This window comes from Ursus maritimus, unplaced genomic scaffold (genome assembly GCF_017311325.1).
Source record: "Ursus maritimus isolate PB19 unplaced genomic scaffold, ASM1731132v1 scaffold_1, whole genome shotgun sequence".
Taxonomy (NCBI): Eukaryota; Metazoa; Chordata; class Mammalia; order Carnivora; family Ursidae; genus Ursus; species Ursus maritimus.
In genome coordinates, this window is record NW_024423343.1 from 6,781,270 (window position 1) to 6,805,083 (window position 23,814).

Below are 23,814 nucleotides of genomic sequence, written 5' to 3' on the forward strand. Positions count from 1 at the left end.
CTTTTCTTAGATGCCGGTAGAAGCTTGTGGACAGGTCTAATAAATATTATGTGGAATATAAATATTCTTTTCTTCGCCTTGCCCACTGCAGTCTTGGCTTTTTTTTTTTTCCAGGTGTGCCTTCATCTGTGTAACCTTTTTTCCCAGTGTTGCCCTATCTCTTCGGTCTGAGAGACGGCCCCACTTTCCACCCTGGTTCGGCTTCCAGCTCAGGGCGTGCGCCTCCGCTCCCCTCAACGCCCGCTGCAGCTTTTGCTCAGCCACTGTCCGATTTCCGGCATTTTTAGAGTTGGCGAGATCTAGTGTCAGTCTTTGATGCGTAAAATATTAATTTGCAGTTTCATTGCAGTTTATTGTTGAGGTCACACACAGAGGTGGCCTCATACAGCGGCGAGGTCGCGTGTCTCAAGCGGTGGTTCTCTCTCCCGTGTCTTCGTTCTGGGTTGTGCTTCCTTGGACGGCTCTGCGCTAACGCGTTCACTTCCTCAGAATCGCTTCGCTCATTTCTGGCATCGTCAGGCTCTTCTCCTGGGTCTGCAGTGTGACTCATGAGGGCAGACCGGCACTCCTTCATCCGGTTTTGCTCCCCGCACTGCCTCTCTATTCCTGAAGCTCTGTGACGTTAGTGAGGTCTTCCTCCAGGCATAAAGAACAATCAGAAGATCGCTTTCCATTAGTGCTTAGTCTGTTTCCTTATCCATGCCTTGTGTGAAGCATCCCGTTTGTTAAATTTTTTTCCTTATTCTGTTCTCCCAGAACCACTACTTTTTCATCCAGAGCTCTGTGCTATTGAAATAATGAGTAGTGCTTTAAGAATTTCAACTTCAGTACATAACACCTGCTGGACCCTGCTTGTCTTTTTATTACCATTATTCTAAGAGATTTCTTGTGCCCAGAGACGTAGGATTCCATATATCCTAATCATACCCTGGTATTGTTCTTTCTGCTTATAGTTTGGCAGTTTGTCCTTCCCTTTCAAGGAGCTGTTCCCTGCATTCATGGAGTTCTTTATAGGTACAGTCTGCAAAGAAAGAACTTTCATGACCAATCAGACACAGTTTTCTCTGGTTTTAAGGCAACATTTCAGGGGCTCCGGGCTGGCTTAATCGGTAGAATGTGCAACTCTTGATCTTGGGGTCGTAAGTTTAAGCCCCTTGTTCGGGGTAGCATTTATTTTAAGAAAAAATAATAAAAAAATATGAAGGCAACAATTCCATCTCCCTTTGTCTAGAAGATGATCCCTTTCTTCTAGTATGGAGGCCATTAACTATTCAAAATGTGACTCTAGATCTGGCTGTGGAAAGGAGCCTGATCTTTGCTTTCTGCTTCTTTGGAGATCTTTCGCTTCGTTGACGGTTGATTGACATTATCTTGCACATCTGAGGAAGTGGGTCAGAGAAGGCTTCACAACAGCTCCCAGTAGGCAGCCTGGAACTAGTTCCTACTGTCCCAACAAGGCCAGGCTTGGACGCTGGCAAAGCGGAGGAGGACTGGGCCTAGCCTGTTTGTGACCTGCACCAGCGTGTCAGATAGGGGGCAGTTCTGGCCTGCCTCTCCCCTTCTACCATTTTTAAATCTCTTTTTCCTTAATCACGTCTTTAAACATATTAAACGTGCTATTTTATTGGCCTGATAATCGTAGTATCTGAAGACTTTGTAGATCTGATTTGGATATCTGCTGATTCTGCTTCCTTGTGATTTCGTTATTTTAGACTGTAGCCTTGGGTGGTTCGTTTTTTAAGAATGTGATTTATTGGAGTAATTTGGGGGCTGAGTTGAAAATGCCTTCCTCTGAAAAAAGTCTTTGTCTCTATCTCATGCCTGGGGTCACTTCCAGCCCTTAACTTTAAAATCAGATCTTGATTTAATGGTTTTAGAGCCATACAGCTAGTGTGAATTTGGACCACAAACCCCTATGGGGACCTACTTGTGATAACAGATTATTAGAGATGTTTTTCTACCTTCATCTAGTATCAAGGTCAATGCAAGCCAGTTCCTCATTGTCTGTTATTGTAGGGTGGATTTTTTCCTAGGTCGTGTTTGTACTGAGAGGGTAGGTAGCTCTTTCTTTCTAGCTGTCTGCTGAAGTTTATCTTTGTGGTATAATTAAAAAGTATATACTTGGGGCACCTGGGGTGGTTAAGTCAGTTAAGTGTCCGACTCATGATTTCAGCTCAGGTCATGATATCATGGGTCGTGAGATTGAGCCCTGCGTCAGGCTCTGTGCTCAGCGGGAGTCTGCTTAGATTCTCTCCCCATCTCCCTCTGCCCCTCTCTAACCCTGCTCATGTGTACTCTCTCTGAATCTCTCTCTCTCTCAAATAAATAAATCTTGAAAGAAAAAGAAAAAAGAAAAGAAAAGGAAGAAAGAAAGAAAGAAAAAGAAAGAAAGAAAGAGTATATACTTGGTCTTTATCCCAGATTTCTGGAATAGAGGTCCATGAAATCGATGAGTGATAGGCATGTCTTTTGTCGTTCGTTATGAACAACCTGAGTTCATGCTAATGGGATGACTTTTGGTGGGGCCTAGATATCTTCAGAGTGAGGGCTGGTCACCAGAGGAGACAATCACATGAACAGAGCATTGGTGTTTTTAGCCCCAGCTCCTGACCTGTGGAGGGAAGAGGGATTGGTGATGGAGTTCAGTCCGTCAGTCATGCCTGCGTGTTGAAACTTTGATTAAAACTCTGAAGCAAGGAGCGCCTGGGGGGTCAGTCAGTTAAGCGTCTGCCTTCAGCTCAGGTCATGATCTCAGGGTCCTGGGATTGAGCCCCATGTCGGGCTCCCTGCTCAGCGGGGAGTCTACTTCTCCCTCTCCCTTTGCCCCTACCGCCGCTCGTGTTCTTTCTCTCTCTCTCTCTCAAATAAATAAAAATCTTTAAAACAAAAAAACTCTAAAACCAGGAGACTAAGGAAGCTTCTGGGTGGTGAACACATCCACATGCAGGGAGGGTAGCCACCCTGATTCCATGGGGACAGAGGCTCCTGCCCTCGGGGCCCTTCCTGACCTCACCCTATGTACCTCTCCCTCTGCCTGTTCATTTGTATCCTCTGTACTAAACTGTAGTCCTGTGTATAAGGTCCTTAGTTCAGTGAGCCATTCCAGGAAATTATCAGACCTGAAGTGGGGATTGTAGGAACCCTAGAATTTGTAATCAGCCAGGCAGAAGTGCAGGTGGCCTGGGACCCCATTCGTGGCTATTGTCTGAAGTGGGCGCAGTCTTGCAGGACTGCGTGAAGTTAGTATCAGAACTGAACTGAATTGTGACACCCAGGTGGTGGCAGAGGACCGGAGAACTGGTTGTTTGGAAAACCAGTCATTCAGCTCCATGCTTTGGGGGGTCCTTAGGCTTTGTCTCCCAGGCCTCATCCTGTATGAGCATCAGAGTGGAAGCTATGTCAGCAAAGTGGGACAGCTGGAGGCCGCAACTCTGGATTTCCTCCCTGGGTTCCCATTTCGCTTGTTCTCTGAGGATTTCCCTGATACTCTCTTGCTAATTCAGTGTGTGTTTTAAAAAGATGCCTTTGTTTGTTTTGTTTACTTATCCAGCATTTTTAGTAATCTTTCAGTGGGATCATTGTATTTAGTCTACCATTTTCTTTTGCTGTTTCTTTATTATTTGTGTCTCTTGTTATTTGGTCTATTTGTATTTATGGTTTTAAGTCAAGTGAAAATACTTTTGCAAGATGGCATGTATAAAAAAATTAAAAAATAAAAATACCTTATTTTGACATGTTCTCGAATAACTTCATAGAGCGGGGTGCAAAGTTGGATGATCAGGGAATAGAAGCGAGCGCTAGGCTGCACTCACCAGCGACACACAACATGTCAGGATCCATAGAGTGCAGCTGAAGTGGTGCTTCCCAGGAACCTGTCGGGACCTACCGTGTGGGTGTTGTGCTGGGAGTTTATCTCACGGTCCTGTTCTCAGATAATGCCAGAGAGGTTAAATAACATGTCCAGGATTAGTCCACGAGAGCTGGAAATCAAAGACAGGTCTGCTGGATTCCAAAGTATACATAAGTTATTACGATGTTTTTATCATTTCTCCATCTTGAAACTTCCACCACACAAACATTTCTGTTTTGTAATTTTACCTTTTAAGGGATAAATTTTTATTGTTTTTCATTCTAGGAGGAAAAAAGCAAACCAGATGTGAATTTAAAAGATCTCCAGAATGAAGAAGAGATTGACGATGATCCACTGATAATTCTGAAAGCGATCTTACTGCAGGTAGAGAGAGAGTTTATATTTGCGTGTGTATTTCAGACATGCATGCAGATGTGTAAGAGTTCGTTGATAGAACTGATATCGGTACTATTCACAGCCTTTTCCTTCGGGACATTCTCTGTGTCTATTTTCACAATTTGTTTATTGGAGACTCTCTGGTTATAAAAAAGTTCATATTTGTGGTAGAAAACTTGAGAGAGAAAAAAAACTAGGAAATATATAAAAAGTATAAAATATGTAAAAGTATAAATAAACCAAGTACCCAGTTGTTGTTAACACTTTGATGTATATTCTTTGCATTCTGTCTTCTCCTTGTTTATATGCATATGTTGGGATTCGGTTATGGAGTTTTGGGGATTACTGGCCTTTTAAATAGAATTGGGATTTACCGTACATATTGTTGTGGAATTTGCTCTCTCCCAGTGTTATCCTTCTGCTCTCTGTAGTTCCTGAGGTTATGCCCCCTTTTTCATTCCTGATATTGATATACTGATAATACCTCAAGTATATGACGTTTTAACGTTTGCTTAGCACAAACGTTGTTTTGTAAGGGTGGTAGGTCTCCTTACGTGTATTTATCATTCTTATGAAGACTTTTTCTTGACTCTTTACCACAGACCTAGGCTGAGTCCTTTAACCACCTTGGTCTGGGGCCACTCTGTCAGTCTGCAGGGGCTGCTATAACAGAGGACCACAGACTGGGTGGCTTAAACACCAGAAATTAATTTTCTCACAGTCGTGGAGACTGGGAGTCCAAGATCCAGGTGCCAGCGGGTTTGTTCTCTCCTGCGGCCTCCCCGTGGCTGGCCGGCGGCCACCTTCTCACCGTGTGCTCACGTGGCCTGTCCTGTGCACTCGTGCATCCCTCGGGTCTCTGTGTGTCCACATTTCTTCTTCGTAATGAGGACACCAGTCGGATTGGACAAGGATGCACCCTAATGACCTCATTTTTCACATCATCGCTTCTTTAAGGCCCTTTCCAAATAAAGTCAGAGTTGAAATCTTTAGGGTTGAGGAGTCAGCATATGAATTAGCAGGGGGTGGGGGATGGACACATTTCAGCCCAACACAGTCACTTCTTCCCCCTTTTAGAATTTGTTTATATTTGGAAACATTCATAAGACATATTGATAAGCCTTTTTTGCACCTAAATATTTCTTATAAAAATCCCACAAAATAACAGGAATTTACCCAATCTCAGAATACTCTGTGGATATTGCTCTTTAAATGCTTAAACTTGGGGCGCCTGGGTGGCTCGGTCGTTGAGCGTCCAGCTCTTCATTTCGGCGCAGGTCAGGATCTCAGGGTCGTGAGATCAAGCCCTGCTTTGGGCTCCACACTCAGCAGGGAGTCTGCTTGGGATTCTCTCTCTCCCTCCCCCCCTTCCACTCGTGTGGGCACACGTGCACTACGGTCGCACGCTCTCTCTCAAATCTTTAAAAGTAAATAAATAAATGTTTAAACTTTGGTACAGGAAAGCATAATTCAAGTTTTCTAAACTGAGGCTTAATCTGCTTTTTAAAAAAATGTTTATTTTGAAACAGTTGTGGTTAATCCACTTACATGTTTGCTGTCTTAGGCACTTTTAATTAGATATAATTCTCTTGGTCGCTTCGAGCTCATAAATGTTACAGTTAAATCTCATTACATTTTCTTAAATGATTGTTTCTTTCAAAAGGAGGAGAATAATGTAATTCCTGTTGATCAACTGGGCCAGAAACTCTTGAAAAAGATAGGAACGTCGTGGAACAAAAAGTACAGGAAACAGTGTGGACCACTGCGAAAGGTAATACATGACATCTGTACAGGAGGTCCCATGCCAGGAAATTTTATTATCCCTTTGCAACGAAAATTTAGGTGAAAATGAAATCAGTATTTTTATTTAATGGTTAAAGTTCAGTTAAGTTACTTATTAAGTGTTATTAAGTAATTTATCGTAGAATCAAGAAGTAAGCAGGAAAAGAAGAGGGGAAAGGCTTATAATACAACAGCAGGAAATGTCATGAAATCCATACCCTAAAGGTCATCATTTTACTTATAGAAGTGTTTTAAGGTGTTCCCACAATTTTGCCTTGATCTTTCTTTTACACATAGTCCTGTTAAACTTGGTGATCGGGTTCCCTAGGCTGTGAGACTAGATACAGAAACTGAACACAAGTCAAACAGCTCGACTGAAAACAAGCACAGCAACACTTAGTAAATATTTTGCAGCTATTTCTTACAGAAGCAAGGAGCTTGCACACCTTCCGTAAGTGCCTCTTTTCCTTAGACCCCACTGCAGAAGTGAATGTTGGCTGAGTGACTCTGAGTCCGTAGCATAGGTTTTAAGGTTTTCATTTAAAATGATTGGGTCGCTGTCTCAGTATTTTACTCTTAAGTGTGATATTAGCTGTGTAGGTTTTTTGAAATTACAAATACCGTTTATAAGTTTGAGGGAGTTAGCTTTTCTTCATCGTTGACTGATAGTTTCATCTTGAATAGAAGTTTTTATCAAATGCTGGGTTTTTTTTATACCCTTTATTCTGTTCATGTGGTGAATTCCACTGACTGACCTTCTTAATGTTGAGCAAATCTTACATATCTGAGATAAATCCTACTTGGTCATGAAATTTTTAAGTATTGCTACAGTCATTGGCTCATATTTAGGATTTTTGTGCTGACATTTACGAGAGATAGTAGTCTTCGGTTTACTTTTTCTGTAATGTCTTTGTCAGATTTTAGTGTTAGGGTTATATAGGACTCAGAAGTTGGGAAACACTCCTTTATGTTCTTGGGAGGAATTGTCTAAGACTGATTTTTTTTTCTTTTTTTTTCTTTTTTTTTTTTTTTAAGATTTTATTTATTTATTTGACGGAGATAGAGACAGCCAGCGAGAGAGGGAACACAAGCAGGGGGAGTGGGAGAGGAAGAAGCAGGCTCATAGCAGAGGAGCCTGATGTGGGGCTCGATCCCATAACGCTGGGATCACGCCCTGAGCCGAAGGCAGACGCTTAACCGCTGTGCCACCCAGGCGCCCCTGATTTTTTTTTTCTTAAATGTTTGGTGAAGTTACTGAGACCTGAAAATTTTTTTATTTTATTTTAATTCCAGTGTAGTTAACGTACAGTGTTATTATATTAGTTTCAGTTGTACAGTGTAGGGACTCAGCAGTTGCATACATTACTCCATGCTCATCATGATAAGTGTCCTCTTAATCCGCTTTACCTGTTTCACCCATCCCCCTCCCCACCTCCCCTCTGGTAACCATTAGTTTGTTCTCTCTAGTTAAGAGTCTGTTTCTTGGTTTGTCTCTCTTTTTTTTCTTTGTTCATTTGTTTTGTTTCTTAAATTCCACATAATGAGTGAAATCATGGTATTTGTCTTTCTCTGACTTATCTCTATTACCATAATACACACCAGCTCCATTCATGTTGTTGCAAATGGCAAGATTTCATTTTTTTTATATGGCTGAATAATGTCCATTGTATGTAAATACCTCATCTTTATCCATTTATCTGTCGATGGACACTTGGGCTGCTTCCATAGTTCCGCTCTTGTAAATAATGCTGCAGTAAACCCAGGGGTGCGTGTGTTTTCCAATTTCCTTCCAATTAGTGTTTTTGTGTTCTTTGGGTAAATACAGTAGTGTGATTACTGGATCGTAGGGTAGTTCTGTTTTTAACTTTTCGAGAACCCTCCATACTGTTCTCCACAGTGGCTGCACCAGTGCATTCCCACCAACAGTGCACCAGGGTGCCTTTTCCCCCACATCCTCACCAACACCTGTTGTTTCTTGTGGGTTTTGTTTTAGCCATTCTGACAGGTGTGAGGTGATACGTCATTGTAGTTTTGATTTGCATTTCCCCAGTGATGAGTGATGTTGAGCATATTTTCATGTGTCTGTTGGCCTTCTGGGTGTTTTCTTTGGGGAAATGTCTGTTCATATCTTCTGCCCATTTTATAATTGGATTATTTGATTTTTTTTGGTGTTGCATTGTATAGTTCTTTGTATATTTTGGATACTAAACCTTTATTCGATATGTCATTTGCAAATATCTTCTCCCATTCAGTAGGTTGTCTTTTAGTTTTGTTGGTTCCTTTGCTGTGCAAAAGCTTTTTATTTTGATGTCATCCCAATAGTTTATTTTTGCTTGTTTCCCTTCCCTCAGGAGACAGATCTAGAAGGATGTTGCTATGGCCGATGTCAAAGAAATTATTGCCTGTGCTCTCTTCTAGGATTTTTATGACTTCAGGTCTCCCATTTAGATCCTTAATCCATTCTGAGTTTATTTTTGTGTATGGTGTAAGAAATCGGTACAGTTTCCTTCTTTTGCATGTCGCTGTCCAGTTTTCCCAGCACCGTTTGTTGAAGAGACCATCTTTTTCCCATTGCATATTCTAGCCTCCTTTTTGAAGATTAGTTGACCGTGCAATTGTAGGTTTACTTCTGGGCTTTCTGTTCTATTGAGACCTGATTTTTTTTTTTTTTTGGAATAAGGTTTTTTAATTATAGTTTAAATTTCTTTGATTATAGTGTTATTTAGATTTTCTGTTCTTGCATTATTTTGGAAAGCTGTGTTTTTTAAGAGATTTGTTCTTTTGTCTGTGATGTCAGATTTATTGGCATGAAGTTATTCACGGTATCCCATATTCTCTGTAGTGTCTGTAGTACCTAGAGTGATTTTCTCTTTTTCATTCCTAATATTAGTAATTTGTATTTTCTCACTTTTTTCCCATCAGTCTTTCTTCGGATTTATCAAGTTTATTAAACTTTTTAAAAAACCAACGTTTGGGGGCGCCTGGGTGGCACAGCGGTTGAGCGTCTGCCTTCGGCTCAGGGCGTGATCCTGGCGTTATGGGATCAAGCCCCACATCAGGCTCCTCTGCTATGAGCCTGCTTCTTCCTCTCCCACTCCCCCTGCTTGTGTTCCCTCTCTCGCTGGCTGTCTCTATCTCTGTCGAATAAATAAATAAAATCTTTAAAAAAAAAAAAAAAAACCAACGTTTGCCTCTGTTGATTTTGTCTGTTGCTCATCTGTTTTCTATCTCGTTGATTTCTGCTCTTGTTTTTAATTTTTTCCTTTTTCTTCTGGGATCTAATTAGATTAACTTTTTTCTAGCTTGGTATCTCAGTTGTTTTTAAACTTTCCTTTTAATACAAGCTTTTAAAGCTATAAATTTCCTTCTAAGGACTAATTTAGCTGCAGACAAACCTGACATGTTTTCATTATCATTCCATTCAAAATATTTTGTAATTTTCCTCATTTTTTTGGCAACTGTGTTCCTTAATTTCCAAATATTTGGGGATTTCTTTTTATCTTTTTGTTTTTTCTATAAGTTGATTTCTAGTTAATTCCATTGTACTCTTGAGAACACGCTCTCCATGATTTTAGTTCTTTTGATTTAAGATTTGTTTCACACTTCAAGAATATGGTCTGTGTTGCTGAAAATTCTGTATTCACCAAAAAAGTTATTTTCCGCAGTTGTTGGGTATATTGTTTTGTGAATGTCAACTATGTTAGATTGGTTAATAGCATTTGTGTTTCTTTGCTGTCGTTACTAATTTTTCTGTCTTTTGGTTTTATCAGTTACTAAGAGAGTGGTTTAAATCTCCAACCGTAATTGTGGATTTGTCCCTTCCCCCTTTGACTTTGGACAGTTTTACTTCGTGTACCCTGACGTTATATTATTAGATGCATACACATGTTGGATTTTTATGGCTTCCGGATGTACAATGCCCTTTCTTTATCTCTGCTAGTATCCCTTGCCTTAAAATTTACCTTGTCTGGTATTAGTGTAACCCTGCAAGTTTTTTATACAAGAGTGTCTCTTGCAAACAATATGAAGTTGGTTCTTATTTATTTTGGACAATTGTGGTTTTTAAGTAATTTGTTCTTTTATTTAAAGTAAAATTTGGGGCACCTGGGTGGCTCAGTCATTAAGTGTCTGCCTTTGGCTCAGGGCGTGATCCCAGGGTCCTGGGATCGAGCCCCACATCAGGCTTCTCCGCTGGGAGCCTGCTTCTTCCTCTCCCACTCCCCCTGCCTGTGTTCCCTCTCTCGCTGGCTGTCTCTCTGGCAAATAAATAAATAAATAAAATCTTTAAAAAAAAAACCCAAACAAACAAATAAATAAAGTAAAATTTGCTGGTGGATGGCTCAGTTGGTTAAGCATCTGCCTTTGGCTCAGTTCGTGATCCCTAGGATCGAGTCCGGCTCCCTGCTCAGCGGGGATCTGCTTCTCTGCCCCTCCCCTGGCTCGTGTTCACACACACACACTCTCTCTTTCTCTCCCTCTCAAGTAAAATAAAATCTTTTTTAAAAAATAAAGTAACATTTGTTAGCATAAAGTTGTTTGAAATATCCCCATAATATCCTTATAAAGTCCATAGGAGCAGGTGTTATGTTCCCTGTTTCGTTTCTGATATTGATCACTTGTGTGGTTAGCTTTCCTTTTCATCTGTCTTGCCTAGGGGTTTAGCACATCTATTAAACTGTTCAAAAAAGCAGCTTTGTATTTGTTGATTCTACTCTATTTGTCCATCTGTTTTCTACCAGATGGTAGTTTGATAGTTTCTTTTAATTAGAACGTTTAGTCCATTTTGTTTTAAGGTAGTAAGTAATATGGTTGAGTTTGAATTTACCATCGAGGTATTTGTTTTTTATTTGCCTCCTCTGTGTTTTGCTCCTTCATTCTTCCTCACCCTTTAGGTTAAGCAAGTGATTTTTAGTCTTTCGTCTTTACTTTGTTGGCCAATATATTGCTATATTTCTTTAATATTTTTATCCTAGGGATTATACTGTACATAAATCAATATTACCAACTACAGATTAATAGTATACCATTTCCTGAACAGTGTAAGATGTGGTGGTAAAACTGTGTTTCCCCATTTCCATCTTATCTGCTGTTGCCTTTTACATGTAAATTCTACTGTACGTTACTTATTAATATTATTTTTTGCTTTAAACACTTAGGCAACTTTTAAAGAAATTAATGAAAAACTAGTGTTTCATATTTATCCGTTGTGGTGTTCGTTGCTGCTTTTCGCACATTCAGCTGTGCATCTAGTATCCTTTCCCTGCAATCTCACAGAATTAAGTCTTTAGAGGATGTGGGGGGTCCCACGTACCCCATTGGTAAAAATATTCTCAGCTCTTGTTTGATTGAAATCTTTATTTTGCTTTCAGTTTTTTTAAAGGATATTTTTGCTGGATATAAAATTCTAGTTTAATAGTTTTTATTTTGTCCTTTCAGCACCTTAAAGATGTCATTCCATTATGTTTTGGCTTCTCGTTTTTTTTGGCTTAGAAGTCTAGTGTCACTTGAGCATAATGTGTCTTTTTCTCCACCTGCTTTTAAGATTTTTTTCTTTTTTCTGTGTTGTTTAGCAGCTTCACAATAATGTGTCTCAGTGTGGTGCTCTTTGTGTTTATTTGCTAAGTTTTTTATATCCATAGCTTGAGGTCTTTCTTCAGTTTTGTCCACTGTATTTTCAACTTGGTTGTCTGCCCCATTATTTCTTTCTTCTCCTTTTAGGACTACAGTTACATATAAATTAGACCATTTAGGATTTCCTCACAGATCTTAAATAACTGAGGTTTTCTTCTTTTTCTAATTTTTACCTCTTCTTCAACTTGGATAATTTACATTCCTCCATCTTCAAGTTCATTGGTTCTTTCTTTCTCTATATCCATCTATCTTCCATTAAGCCCAGCTAGTGAACTTTTTGTTCAGATATTGTAGTTTCCAGCTTTAGAATTTCCACTTAGCTCTAATTGAGAGTATCCATTTCTGTGCTGAAATTCCGTATCTGAACCCACTCTGTTCATCCTTTCCTATAAATTAATTTTTAAAGATATAATTGGTTTTATTAAGTCATATAAATGAAATATTTTAATAGCTGTTCACTATCATAATATCTGGATTATTTATTTCCCTTATGAATTGACTGTATCCTCTCTCAATTATGAATCACACTGTCCTGTTTGTGTGTCATTTAATCTTATATTGCCTACCATACGTTGTGGATTATATCATTGTTCTTGAAATTAGAGTTTTGCATTATGTTCTAAGAGGCTGTTGAATCTCCTTGGTCCTATGGAAGCTTCATTCTGGGCTTTGTATGGGTGGGTCTGTTGCAGTTTTGCTCTTAGTCCTGGGGAAAATGTGAGGTTCTTCCTCTTAAGGCAGAGGTTAGCAGACGGTGACCTGGGGGCAGAATGTGGCCTGCTGCCTGTTTTTGTACAGTCCTGAGTTAAGAGCTATCTGTACATTTTTAAATAGTTATTTTTAGTTTTATAAGTACCTACATAATGTCCTCAAATTTGCCTCTTAAGCTCACAAAGCCTAAAATAGTTACTCTCTGGTCCTTCACAAGCTTACCAGCCCCTGGCCTAAGGCCCTTCTGGGATTTCAACAGAAGGCCTCAGATGTTTGTCATATGCCTCTATCCTGTCAGAATTCCATGTTCATGTTTCTACCCAGAAATCTCTGCCAAGATCTCTGTTCAAATCGTGAATCTACTAGCTGTTGCTTTCTGTGGGGTTTCTTGCGTCTTGGGCTGTCCACGTACCGATCAGGAGTCAGCCAAGGATTTGAGGGGGATTTGGTATAGATTCGGGGCTCCTTAATGCAACTCTTTCTCTTTCACTTTCTAGCCTCTCCGGCATTTTCAGATTCTGTTTCCTCAGCTCAGTAAGACTCCTGTGCTTTGCTTGAACAGTCCCACCTTGCACGCTATAAAGTGGGAACCAGTGGCTTCATGTAAAACTCACCTAGTTTGCGTCCCTCTTGAAGGATTATGTCCCATCTGCTTAAGCCTGTTTCTGGTTATTCTCCAAACACTTGTTTTCATTATTTTGTCTAGGGTTTATCATTTCTTTTTTTTTAATTATAATAATATTTTTTATTATATTATGTTAGTCATCATACAGTATATCCCTGGTTTTTGATGTAAAGTTCGATGATTCATTAGTTGCGTATAACACCCAGTGCACCACGCAATACGTGCCCTCCTTACTACCCATCACCAGCCTATCCCATTCCCCCACCCCCCTCCCCTCTGAAGCCCTCAGTTTGTTTCTCAGAGTCCATAGTCTCTCATGCTTCATTCCCCCTTCTGATTACCCCCCCTTCTTTATCCCTTCCTTCCCCTACCGATCTTCCTAGTTCTTATGTTCCATAGATGCGAGAAACCATATGATAATTGTCTTTCTCTGCTTGACTTATTTCACTTAGGGTTTATCATTTCTTATCAGAAAAGTTAGTCCAGTAAAAGTTCTCTGCCATTACTGGGACCAGACTCCGCTGAAGCTTGAGGCTGGAAAGAATTAATCCTCACTTCTCAAAGGAAAAAAACGGCTATTCTCTGATTATTGTTATTTGATTATACCTTAAACAAATGAGCTGCAACACTATATTACCATCTTTTATACACGGTATTAACAATATTGTCTTTGGGTCGTAGACCTATTTCCTTCTGTTTGTGATAAAACAATACTTTGATTATAGCATTGGCACTGCTACACATTATTTCTGTCCAAGTGGAAAATGAGAAAATCACCTTTCCATATTGATCGATGGGCTAAGCAGATGTTGCATATGCCTCCCAAGTGATTTTCTGTATAAAGTAAGTTCATGCTGAGAGAAGAGGAGACACAAGGCCACACAGCAATCAGGGAGTGAGAGAAGAGTAGAGATGGAAAGGGGGGATGGGCAGTGAGGAAAAATGCTTTTTTCTTCCTAATCCTTTAGCTAGAACTTGGAGAAATAGTTTTTGGGATTGAGACGTAAGCTTTCTGTGCTTTGATTTCCTGAGCTAACCTGTCAGTTTCCTGGACAGACAACAGTCGGTTTAGTTAATGTTACGTGACAATGTAGGCTTATAATTTTGACTTTATTCCAGCAGGGTTTGTCTGAGTCACTAGTTTTAAAATTCTCTTCTGTAGTGCTTCACTGTGTGATTACCTTTGTGCCTTGTTTAGATTGCTTTAAACGTCTCAGAAGTGTTAGTTCTACCTAATCTGTTTTAGTACTTTTTTAAAATGGTGTCACAGACGTATAAGTAACATATTTTTTAGATTCGCCATGGCAGCTTTCTCCCTTGATGTGACTATTAGACTGTTTAACAGAGCGCACTCTGGTTTTCATTAAATGTTTTATCATGACTCAAATGGATTTTTTTCCCTCCTAGCTGGCTAGGGCAAAAATAAAGGTGAAGTTCAAATATCTAGTCACAGAAAGGAAGATGTAGTTTTTTTATTATGTCCAATTAAAAAAAATTTATTAACCTAGTATTTGTTTTTTGTCTCCGTATAGTTCTTACAGCTTCATTCCCAGATATTTCTACTCAGTTCGGATGAAAGTACAGTTAGTCTATTGAAGAACGGTTCTCTCCAGGCTGAGTCTGATTTCCAAAGGAATGATCAACACATTTCCAAGACACTTACTTCAGAATCCCCAGGATTAAATGATAGACCCTCCTGTTCCCACTGGTTTGATATAAATGATTCCAAAGTCCAACCAATCAAGGAAAAAGACATTGAACGGCAGTTCCAGGGTAAAGAAAGTGCCTACATGTTGTTTTATCGGAAATCCCAGTTGCAGAGACCCCCAGAAGGTATGGAAAGAGAAATGTTCCTATTTGTTCAAATTGATGATGTTAGAAGATAAATATTGAATGCTATTTGAATTTTTACCCTTTTAAAAGAAAGTTTACTCTTGGAACATTTTAAAATATTTTCAGGCTAACAGTAAGAAATACATTATGCCAAAAGAAATCCAACAGTCTGTCATTTTGTAACTATATATTTCTATTTTATTTTTCCCCTCTAATGATATGAGGCCATGGTTATTGTTTCAGAACTGGGTTTTCTTGGACTGCATAATGGTTTCTTGTTGTGTGGACCAACTTGTATACGACTGCCCTGTGCTTAGGCTTGGCTGTGTCATTTGGCCATGCGTATGTCGCCTTTGAGTTGTAGTGGCCTTGGTCTTGTTTTCATATGTGCCCTTTTATTGCCCTCTTTTTTCTTTTCCTTCAAAGTAATTAATGTGTTTTATGAGCAGTTGAAATATTTTCAAAGCGTTCTTTGTTAAACCTTCTACGACAGCTCATACCAGGGAGGCTAAACACTGAGACCCACAATGATAAATTTTTTAATTGAGACGACTGACATGAGTCAGTATGTGAGCCTTTGGTCACTTCCCAAAGTCTACTCAAAAGTAAAAAAAATCCTAACCAGGAAAGTTCCTTAGATAGAGGCATTTCTGTAGTTACAAATGAGAACACTGTTCTTAGAAAATGGGAGTAGTAAGCATTTTTATAAAGAATAAGAAGAAAGAAGTTACTAATTTGCATGTGAGTCAAAGGAAATAAACTTTCTGGTTCTAAAACAATTACATAATTATTCTGTTTAACCAGAAATTCTAGGCTTTATTTTTCTGAGGGGAAAAAAATACAGTCGTGGCTCTGATAAAAATATTCTGAAGCAGAATTTACAGTTCTGGAAATACGTATTAACAAAAAAAGAATGTGTTCAGATGGAGTATTGTCTTTTTCCCTGAATTGGATTTTAGTATGTGTATGTTTTTACTATGTACTGAATGATAGTTTTCCAGTTAGCTTAGGAATTGAATAAAGGTCTGGCAGAAATCTTGATGGACTTTTTGTGGAGATAAAGGGATGAAACTTGGCAAAATGATTCTAAAATTCATCTAGAGAGACAAACATTAATGAAAACTGAAGAAGGGCCTGCTGAAGGGAATTGACTCCATCAGTAAAAACCTATTTGTAGAGCTCCCGCATTCAGACAGTGCCGTGCTCATGCAGAGAGGGGGACACATCATTGGAGTAGAGCCAGCCCAGAAATCCACCCAGGTATTTTTAAGATTTTAATCCGTGGTAAAGTGACTTTTCAGATAAACAGGAGGAAAGTGAATTACTCAAGAAGCTGAGCTGGAAGTTGGTTAGCTGCCAGTCACTTGAATTAGCAGTCAGTGTAGTCAAGTGACTATAATCATCGCTTGAATGAAATTTGAGTTCTTTCAATGTTTATGTTAAAAGGGAACCTTTAAATGTATAAAATATATTTTCTAATATTAAGGTAGAGAAGACCTTCCTAAGCTTAAAAGCAAAGAAAGAAAAATTAAGGAAAAGTATTACAAACCTTAAACAATATAAAAGGCAAATGACAAGCCTAGTGGGAAACAGCAAAATGTATGACAAATCTGTTTCCCGTCTGCAGAGTGCTTTTACATATATTCCATTGTGCTCGATAGAACATTGGGAAAAGGATATAGATAAGCAATGTATAAAAGAAGAAATAGGAACAACCAATAAACTAGAAAAAACAAAAAGAATCAGGGGCAGTTGGGTGGCTCAGTCGATTAAGCATCTGCCTCAGCTCAGGTCATGATCTCAGTGTCCTGGGATCGAGCCCCGCGTCAGGCTCCCTGCTCAGCGGGGAGTCTGCCTGTCCCTCTTTCTCTGCCCCTCTTCCCCCATCCCCCACTCATGCTTGCTCGCTCTCTCAAAAAAAAAAAAAAAAATTAAAAAAAGAAAGACTTCAACCTAAATCATAATCAAAAAATAGGAATTGAAACAGCAATGAGATGCCACTTTTTTCCTACCAAGTTAAATGTTTCTGTTAATCTTGTTCTCAATAGTTGGCACTTCATCTACGGCTGGTAGGTATATAAAGTCCTATAACCAGTTTGGTTATATGTATTTAAAAACCTTAAACCAGGGATGCCTGGGTGGCTCAGTTGGTTAAGCAACTGCCTTCGGCTCAGGTCATGATCCCAGGGTCCTGGGATCGAGCCCCACATTGGGCTACCTGCTCAGCGGGAAGTCTACTTCTCCCTTTCCCTCTGCCACTCCCCCTGCTTGTGCTTTTCTGCTCTCTATCAAATAAATAAATAAAATCTTTAAAAAATAAAACCCTGAAACCAGTAATTCTTCTACAAATTTGTCTTGGAATAATCAGAGGTGTGTATAAATATTCATGTTCAAAGATGTTTGTTACTCCCATTATTTTAAAATAATGAGTAGAAATCACCTGAATATCTAACAGAAAAAGATTGGTTAGATTAATTATGCTACTTATAGAATGAACTACTATGCAATCATTTAAAACTTTGGAGAAACACAAACACGAAGTGAAAAAGCATGTTACAGATTTGTTATATGTAATCCCAGTCGCTTTAAATAAGGGTGTGCGTGTGTGTGCACACACTTGTGTGTAGTTACGTGTGTGCGTACAGATGCATTGTGTAGGTACAGAAGAAAGACCAGAAGTACAGATAACAAATTTTAGCAGTATCTCTTAGGAATGGCATTACAGGTAATAGCTATAAAAATATCTTTTATATCGTAAAAATAATTTCCAGAATTTTTACAGCAGCAATTACTACATTTGTTATCAGGAGGAAAATAGTAGGTGCTCTTTTTAAAAAGTATATTTAAAGAGAACTAAAGAAATGGGATCCTTCTAGCATGGCATAAAGAACTGTTTATCTTCCATTTGCTCTAATGTTTTCATTTTTCAGATGGGAAAACTGAGATCCACAGGAAGTTAGCATTCACAAAGATAGTCGAGGCTTCCTAGCTCCCAGTGCGATCTTCGCAGATTCCCAGCAGCCAGGGTCCATGTAGTCAGCCCAAGTTAATGAAGCGTTTTGTTCACAGCTCGAGCTAATCCAAGATACGGGATTCCACGTCATTTGCTGAATGAGATGGATGCAGCCAACATTGAACTGCAAACAAAAAGGTAATTTGAACTTTCTTTTAGAGTTTGAATGGTTCTTTTCTGGAGAACGAGGATCTCATTTAGGTCTTAAGTCTTCAATCATGAGAATTAAAAAAGATAAAAGCCAACTAATCAATGCCAGTGCCTGTGTGGCTGCTGAAGTTTTGTAGGGAGAGTATCTTACTTTGAAATCAGCCTCATCGGTGAGAGTGAATGAAACGAGGTCACATAAAAGGCCATTACCGAGTAGGGATGGAGCCTCAGAAGCCTAGAGAAATCGGTGAGCACGTAGGACGTTAAGTGGATTGTATCCTGGCCCGTCAGGTGATTCCCAAGGTGCAGAGAGAGCTGCATGAAAGTCACCCCTCGTAAATTAAGTAGCTATGGAGACCCAGCACCTAGTGACAGAGACCAGAGGCGGCTAAGAGGAAGAAATGTGGATTCTGCAAACTTCCAGGCTTCATGTCAGTTCAGGCAGAAACTTGTAATAGGTTATCTCAGGCATGGTTTGTGAGGACTTGATAATCTCATGTTCTCTTTTGAGGTCTCACCTTGGACCCTGAAGAACTGTGTCTTTATTTGCTCTCTGCTGGGGTCAGCAGGGCACTGGGTTAGGGAAGTGGATGTTCTCGTGGCCTCCTTGTGGACCCGCGTGGCTGGTTGATTATGTAGCCGGGATGTGTTCAACATTTTTATCATTGGCTTAAAACTAGGGAAAAAAAGGAGCAGGTAGATTGAATGGCAAACCACTATCAAAGGAAACCAAGACACTAAAAATATAAAAACTAGGGTAAAATATCTTAAATAGGGAAAACAACCTGCCCGAGTGGGTGCAGACTAGCAGTGGGCATTCACAGCAACGGCCAAAGGGGTTTCGCCAGCCAGCACTAAGCTTTTTAACGTGGCCATCAGAAAGCTAGTGCTGTCTTCGACCACATCAATAGAATTGCGTTGGGGGTGTCCGAGCTTGGCGGTGCCCTCATCCAGCTCTCCGTGGGCCAGACTGCCTGGAGTGGGCTGTCGGGCACTGGCTCCAAGGCAGCCGAGCAGATTCGGAGAAGAGCCACCAGCTCCGGACTATTGCTGAGGGTGTTCGATCTGGGGAGAGCAGACTGGGGGATCGTGAGATCCACTTTAAATATGCTACAGAAGAGTCCGCGGGGCCTAGTGGAAGTAAGGAGGAGACAGCAGTTTGTAAATCTGGCACTTAACACAATTACAGGAAAAGGTCTCTAGCATATTTGTAACTACTTTCTCAGGGTTGGAAGATTTTGAGTTTCGATACTTAGAGTAATAGTGCATGGTGTGTATTAAAATCTATTTTCCTTGGAATTCATGGTGGCAGGGCTGAAATTTTGCTATTCATTGAGAAAACTAAAATGAGTCAACTTTGGAGCATGGAAGAAAAGGACATTAATAACTAGGTAGAACAGAGAACTTATTTATCTTATAAATCAAGTATTTTTGGTTTGGGATGAAACTGTGTGTTATAAAAACAGAGCATTTATGTATTTTTTATGCCTCTTTAAAGGGCAGAATGGGATTCTACAAATAATAATCTTGAGTTGCGTCTGCACCTGGGCCCTCATTATCATTTCTTCAACGGGGCTCTGCACCCAATCGTCTCTCAAGCAGAAAGCGTGTGGGATTTAACCTTTGATAAAAGAAAAACTTTAGGAGATCTTCGACAGTCAATGTTCCAGGTAATTTAGCCGTGCTTCCTCTTCATTTAGACGTGAAGGTCCAGCTCAAGCTGGATTCTCCTTTTCAGAAATCCCATTTAGGATTCAACTATTTATTTTTCAAAGCACTTAAGAAAATCCTGCATCTGCTGCTTCCTGAGGGTCAACCCAGATGTTCTCGCCTCACTTGTGTGTCTTTTAGAGAGGCTTTTCTACACAGGCAGTGCCCACGCTGTCCTGCCAGCAGGCTTTCGGGGAGAATCAGCCGGTACATTTTATTTTGGGGAGAGAAAAAGTATAAGGCTGTTTCTTTTTTGGAAAATAAAATTATTTTTTGGAAGGAGTAAAAATAAGCACGTTGCTGGGGCGCCTGGGTGGCTCAGTCAGTTGTGTCTGCCTTCGGCTCAGGTCATGATCCCAGGGTCCCCGGATCGAGCCCTGAATCTGGCTCCCCGCTCAGCGGGGAGCCTGCTTCTCCCTCTGCCCTTCCCTCCGCTCATGCATGCTCTCCCTCCTGCTCTCTCTCTCTGTCTCTCTCTCTCAAATAAAATCATTTTTTTAAAAAAACGATAAGTATGTTGCCTAAAACCAAAAACTAAACAAACAAAAGCAAGTAACATTTCTCCCTTTCCTAAGTGTAGGACAGCATTTGTTATTAAAATTTTTCAGGGAAGGAAAATACCTTCTGTTGTGCAGTAAAAACAAGCATCGTTGTAAATCTTCACCTCCGATAATCGATCCAAGTGTGTTTTAATGACAACAGTGCTGTTCATTTTACTATAGTGTCTTCATATAAATTATGTCCTCTGGTTCTTTAATCTCAGGGTAACCTAAAGGCAAGCTAACCCCATTTTAAAGGTGAAAAATTTGTGATTTAGAGAGATCTAGTGGCTTTCCCACGGTCAGCCTTCCAAGTGTGGTAGAACTAGGCCTCAGCCCTGGTCTCCTTATTCTTTCCTTCCTTTTGATCACATTTCTTCACCTCTCACTACTTCCTGATCAAGGAAAAGGAAAATAGAAAATGTAGCCTTTGGGGCATCTGGGCGGCTCAGTCAGTTAAGCATCTGACTCTTGATTTCAGCTCAGGTCATGATCTCAGGGTTGTGAGATCAAGCCCCAAGTTGGGCTCTGAGCTTAACGGGGAGTCTGCTTGAGATTCTCTCTCTCTCCCTGCCCCTCTGCCCCTCCCCCTAGTGTGTGCACATTCGCTCGTGCTGTCTCTCAAATCTTTAAAAAAAAGAAAATGTAGTCTTTTATTTTTTGCAGAAATAAGTTAATTTTCTGGAAAACTCTCATCAGTCCCCCAAATCATTAGCTTTCTTTTTTTTAATTTTTCTCTTGTAAAAGCAAAGCAGGCCAGTTTCTTTGTTAATTTTAGTTGATTTGAATGATATTTCAGTGTTGGATTAGTATCAGGATTTCTAAAATTTCCTACTGTTTCTGAATTTTTCCATTAAAAGTTCATCCCTGAGCCCGTCCTGCAGTGTTGGTGTAGGTGGGCAGGGGGGCTGACCCTGTCCAGGGGGACCTTTCAAATGGAAAAGGCCTATTCACTTTCATAGGTTTTTGATTCGCTCCAGTCTGCTTTCTGGTGTTTGGCGTGCACATCTCTGTTTTCTTAGAAGTAAGCCCCTGGCAGGCGGCTACAAGATTGGTGCAGTTAACTAATCACTTCTAAAGAGAAAATTTCTTTTTTTTTTTTTCATTAAGATTTTATTTATTTATTTGAGAGAGAGGGAGTGCGTGAGCAGGGCTAGGAACAGAGGGAGAAGCAGGCTCCCTGCTGATCAGGGAGCCCCATGTGGGGCTTGGCCCCAGGACCCTGACATCATGACCTGAGCCAAAGGCAGACCCTTAACTGACTAAGCCACCCAGGCGCCCCAGGAAATTTCTTTTGAAGAGAACTACCTTGTGCTATTGTGGAGAGAGACGAAATATGACTGACTTTATGGGTGACGTTATTCTGGTGAGATGACCAGTCCCCAGAGTCTTGGATCTAGAAACTTAAAAAACAAATCCATGGTCATATAGGAAGTGGTAATGCCACTTTTTGAATTTATGGTTCAAAACATTCGTTTCAGATTAGTGAGAATTTTGATGTGTGCTAGGGTCCGTGCTGCTTTTCCCTGAATGGTGCTAATTAAACAAATGATTTTTGCTCTTTTGGACAAAGATATCTGGGCTGGCGTGTTGATCTGTTTGCCTTCTGATAAAAGCGGTCTTCCTGTAAATTAGCACAGTCGTCACGGTGGTCCTCGTGTTCACTGTGTCCGTCATCCTTCTCCAGGCACTAATGGATGAGATGGAGCATCTTTGGATTTGGCTAATTTAGCACCGAGTGATGTCTTCTTGCCACATTTTTGGTGTTGGGTGGGAGGGGCATACTCATTTGCTAGCTCCCTGTATCATCTAAACATAGGAAAAAGAGTACAGTGGTGTTCTTTTACCTGGAAATGTGATATTTATGTTACTTCTCATTTCTCTTTTCTTCCATTAATATTCCGTAGCTGTTAGAATTTTGGGAAGGAGATATGGTTCTTAGTGTGGCCAAGTTTGTACCAGCAGGACTTCACGTTTACCAGATGCTTGATGGTAAGATAAATATTAAAACACCGCACCTCATTTCCTATATTTGTATTTTGTGGGGCTCACCTGTGATTTTCTGCTCTTAGCCAGTCTTTCCCCTGACCTACTACTTTCTTACCTAGGCTGTCATCACATGGTCGGTTTTCAAACAAAAATTTAGAATTTAAAAAAAATAAAATTCTAAAAAATTTAGAATTTAAAAAAAAGATTTAAAAAATTTATCTGATTTCTCTAACGTGTGAATTTTGCTAACACAGAAATATTTTCTATTTTTTTGAAATGAAGGCCACCTCTCCCCCAGACCAGTTTTTTAAAAGGCTCTGGAGGCGCCTGGGTGGCACAGTCGGTGAAGCTTCAGCTCAGGTCATGATCTCAGGATCGTGAAACAGCCTCGTGTCAGGCTCCGAGCTCAGCAGGGAGTCTGCTTGACACACTCTCTCCCTCTTCCTCTGCCCCTCCCTGCTGCTCTCTCTTTCTCTCTCTCTCTCTCTCAAATAAATAAATCTTTTAAAAAAACAAAAAATGATAAAAGTCTGTGGAATTTTTTTGTATTACCACAGATTTTTTTTTTAGCAAAACAGTTTCAAACCATTAACATCTTGTGTATATGGCTTGATTTATTTTTCTCCCAACTCTCAGCTTCAGATTTTGTAGCAAAACAGCACTTGGCGAGCGTAGAGGTGTTTACTACCTGTGAATAACAGCAAGACGGTAGTAACAGTAGCAGCTGCAGTGACACTGTGGTGGACTTCACTGCGCCAAATCCAGGGAGAAGTCTTATGTAAATTATCTCATTTGATTTTCACAAAATTCTTTTACCTGCATTTCCTAAACAAGTAAACGGGACATGGGGCCGCAGTGCACAGGACAGCCAGCCAGTTAGTGCTGGGTCTGGGGCTGAGTGCTGCCTGAGCCTCCCTCCCGCACACACCGTCCCGTGCAGTCGGCGCCTCCTGTCCTGGTGCTCACGGAGCTCACGGAGCTTACGTAACAGCACGGGGAGACGCTTACCTAAGGCGGGAAACAAAAAACCTGAAGAGTGTGGTGAAAAGCATAAAGATAAAAATAATCTTAAATACTACCAACATAATACAGTTACTGCCTTTTTCTTTATTTTCCTTGATGAGAATGCTTTTTCAAACAAATATATTTAAGTGTCTCAGCTCTTTCTTTCCTTCAGTTGTTTTGGTGATTGTGGCGAATGGTCTCACTGATGAGCTCATCTTCTAGGAGATGACCTGACGCTGTGTGAACTGGAGATTGCGGACGGGGAAGACCTCTTTGTATGGAATGGGGTGGAGGTAAGAACGGATTGAAGAAACATTCACGATGGTTTTGGATTTTTTTTTTTTTAAGTGTCGTAAGAAAACTTTATTCAGCATCTCTGAAGGCAGCTAGATACCAGAAAACATCTGAAATGTCTGACAGATTTTAGGTACAGTCAGTGTTAGTCGTTTGCTGAGATGTTGGTCAAGTGTGTCTGCAGGGCCGGAGGCTCTGTCGGTCTGTCCCTCCAGTGGTCCAGATGATCCCGCTAACACAGCTGCTGCTGAGGGGGTTCAGGAGGGGCAGGCAGCTACCCTGAGTT

General features: G+C 40.3%; 1 protein-coding gene across 6 annotated transcripts in view; it reads left to right on the plus strand.

Moving 5' to 3' along the window:
- USP40 (ubiquitin specific peptidase 40) overlaps window positions 1–23,814 on the plus strand; it is a 75,538-nt gene that overhangs the window by 16,627 nt on the left and 35,097 nt on the right. For all 6 annotated transcript variants that reach the window (XM_040638806.1, XM_040638815.1, XM_008690313.2 and 3 more), the window contains 7 exons: window positions 4,136–4,234; window positions 5,910–6,017; window positions 14,528–14,828; window positions 17,898–17,979; window positions 19,490–19,661; window positions 22,148–22,232; window positions 23,457–23,527. In XM_040638806.1, the coding sequence (XP_040494740.1) occupies window positions 4,136–4,234; window positions 5,910–6,017; window positions 14,528–14,828; window positions 17,898–17,979; window positions 19,490–19,661; window positions 22,148–22,232; window positions 23,457–23,527 (918 nt within the window). The remainder of the gene's footprint in view (window positions 1–4,135; window positions 4,235–5,909; window positions 6,018–14,527; window positions 14,829–17,897; window positions 17,980–19,489; window positions 19,662–22,147; window positions 22,233–23,456; window positions 23,528–23,814) is intronic.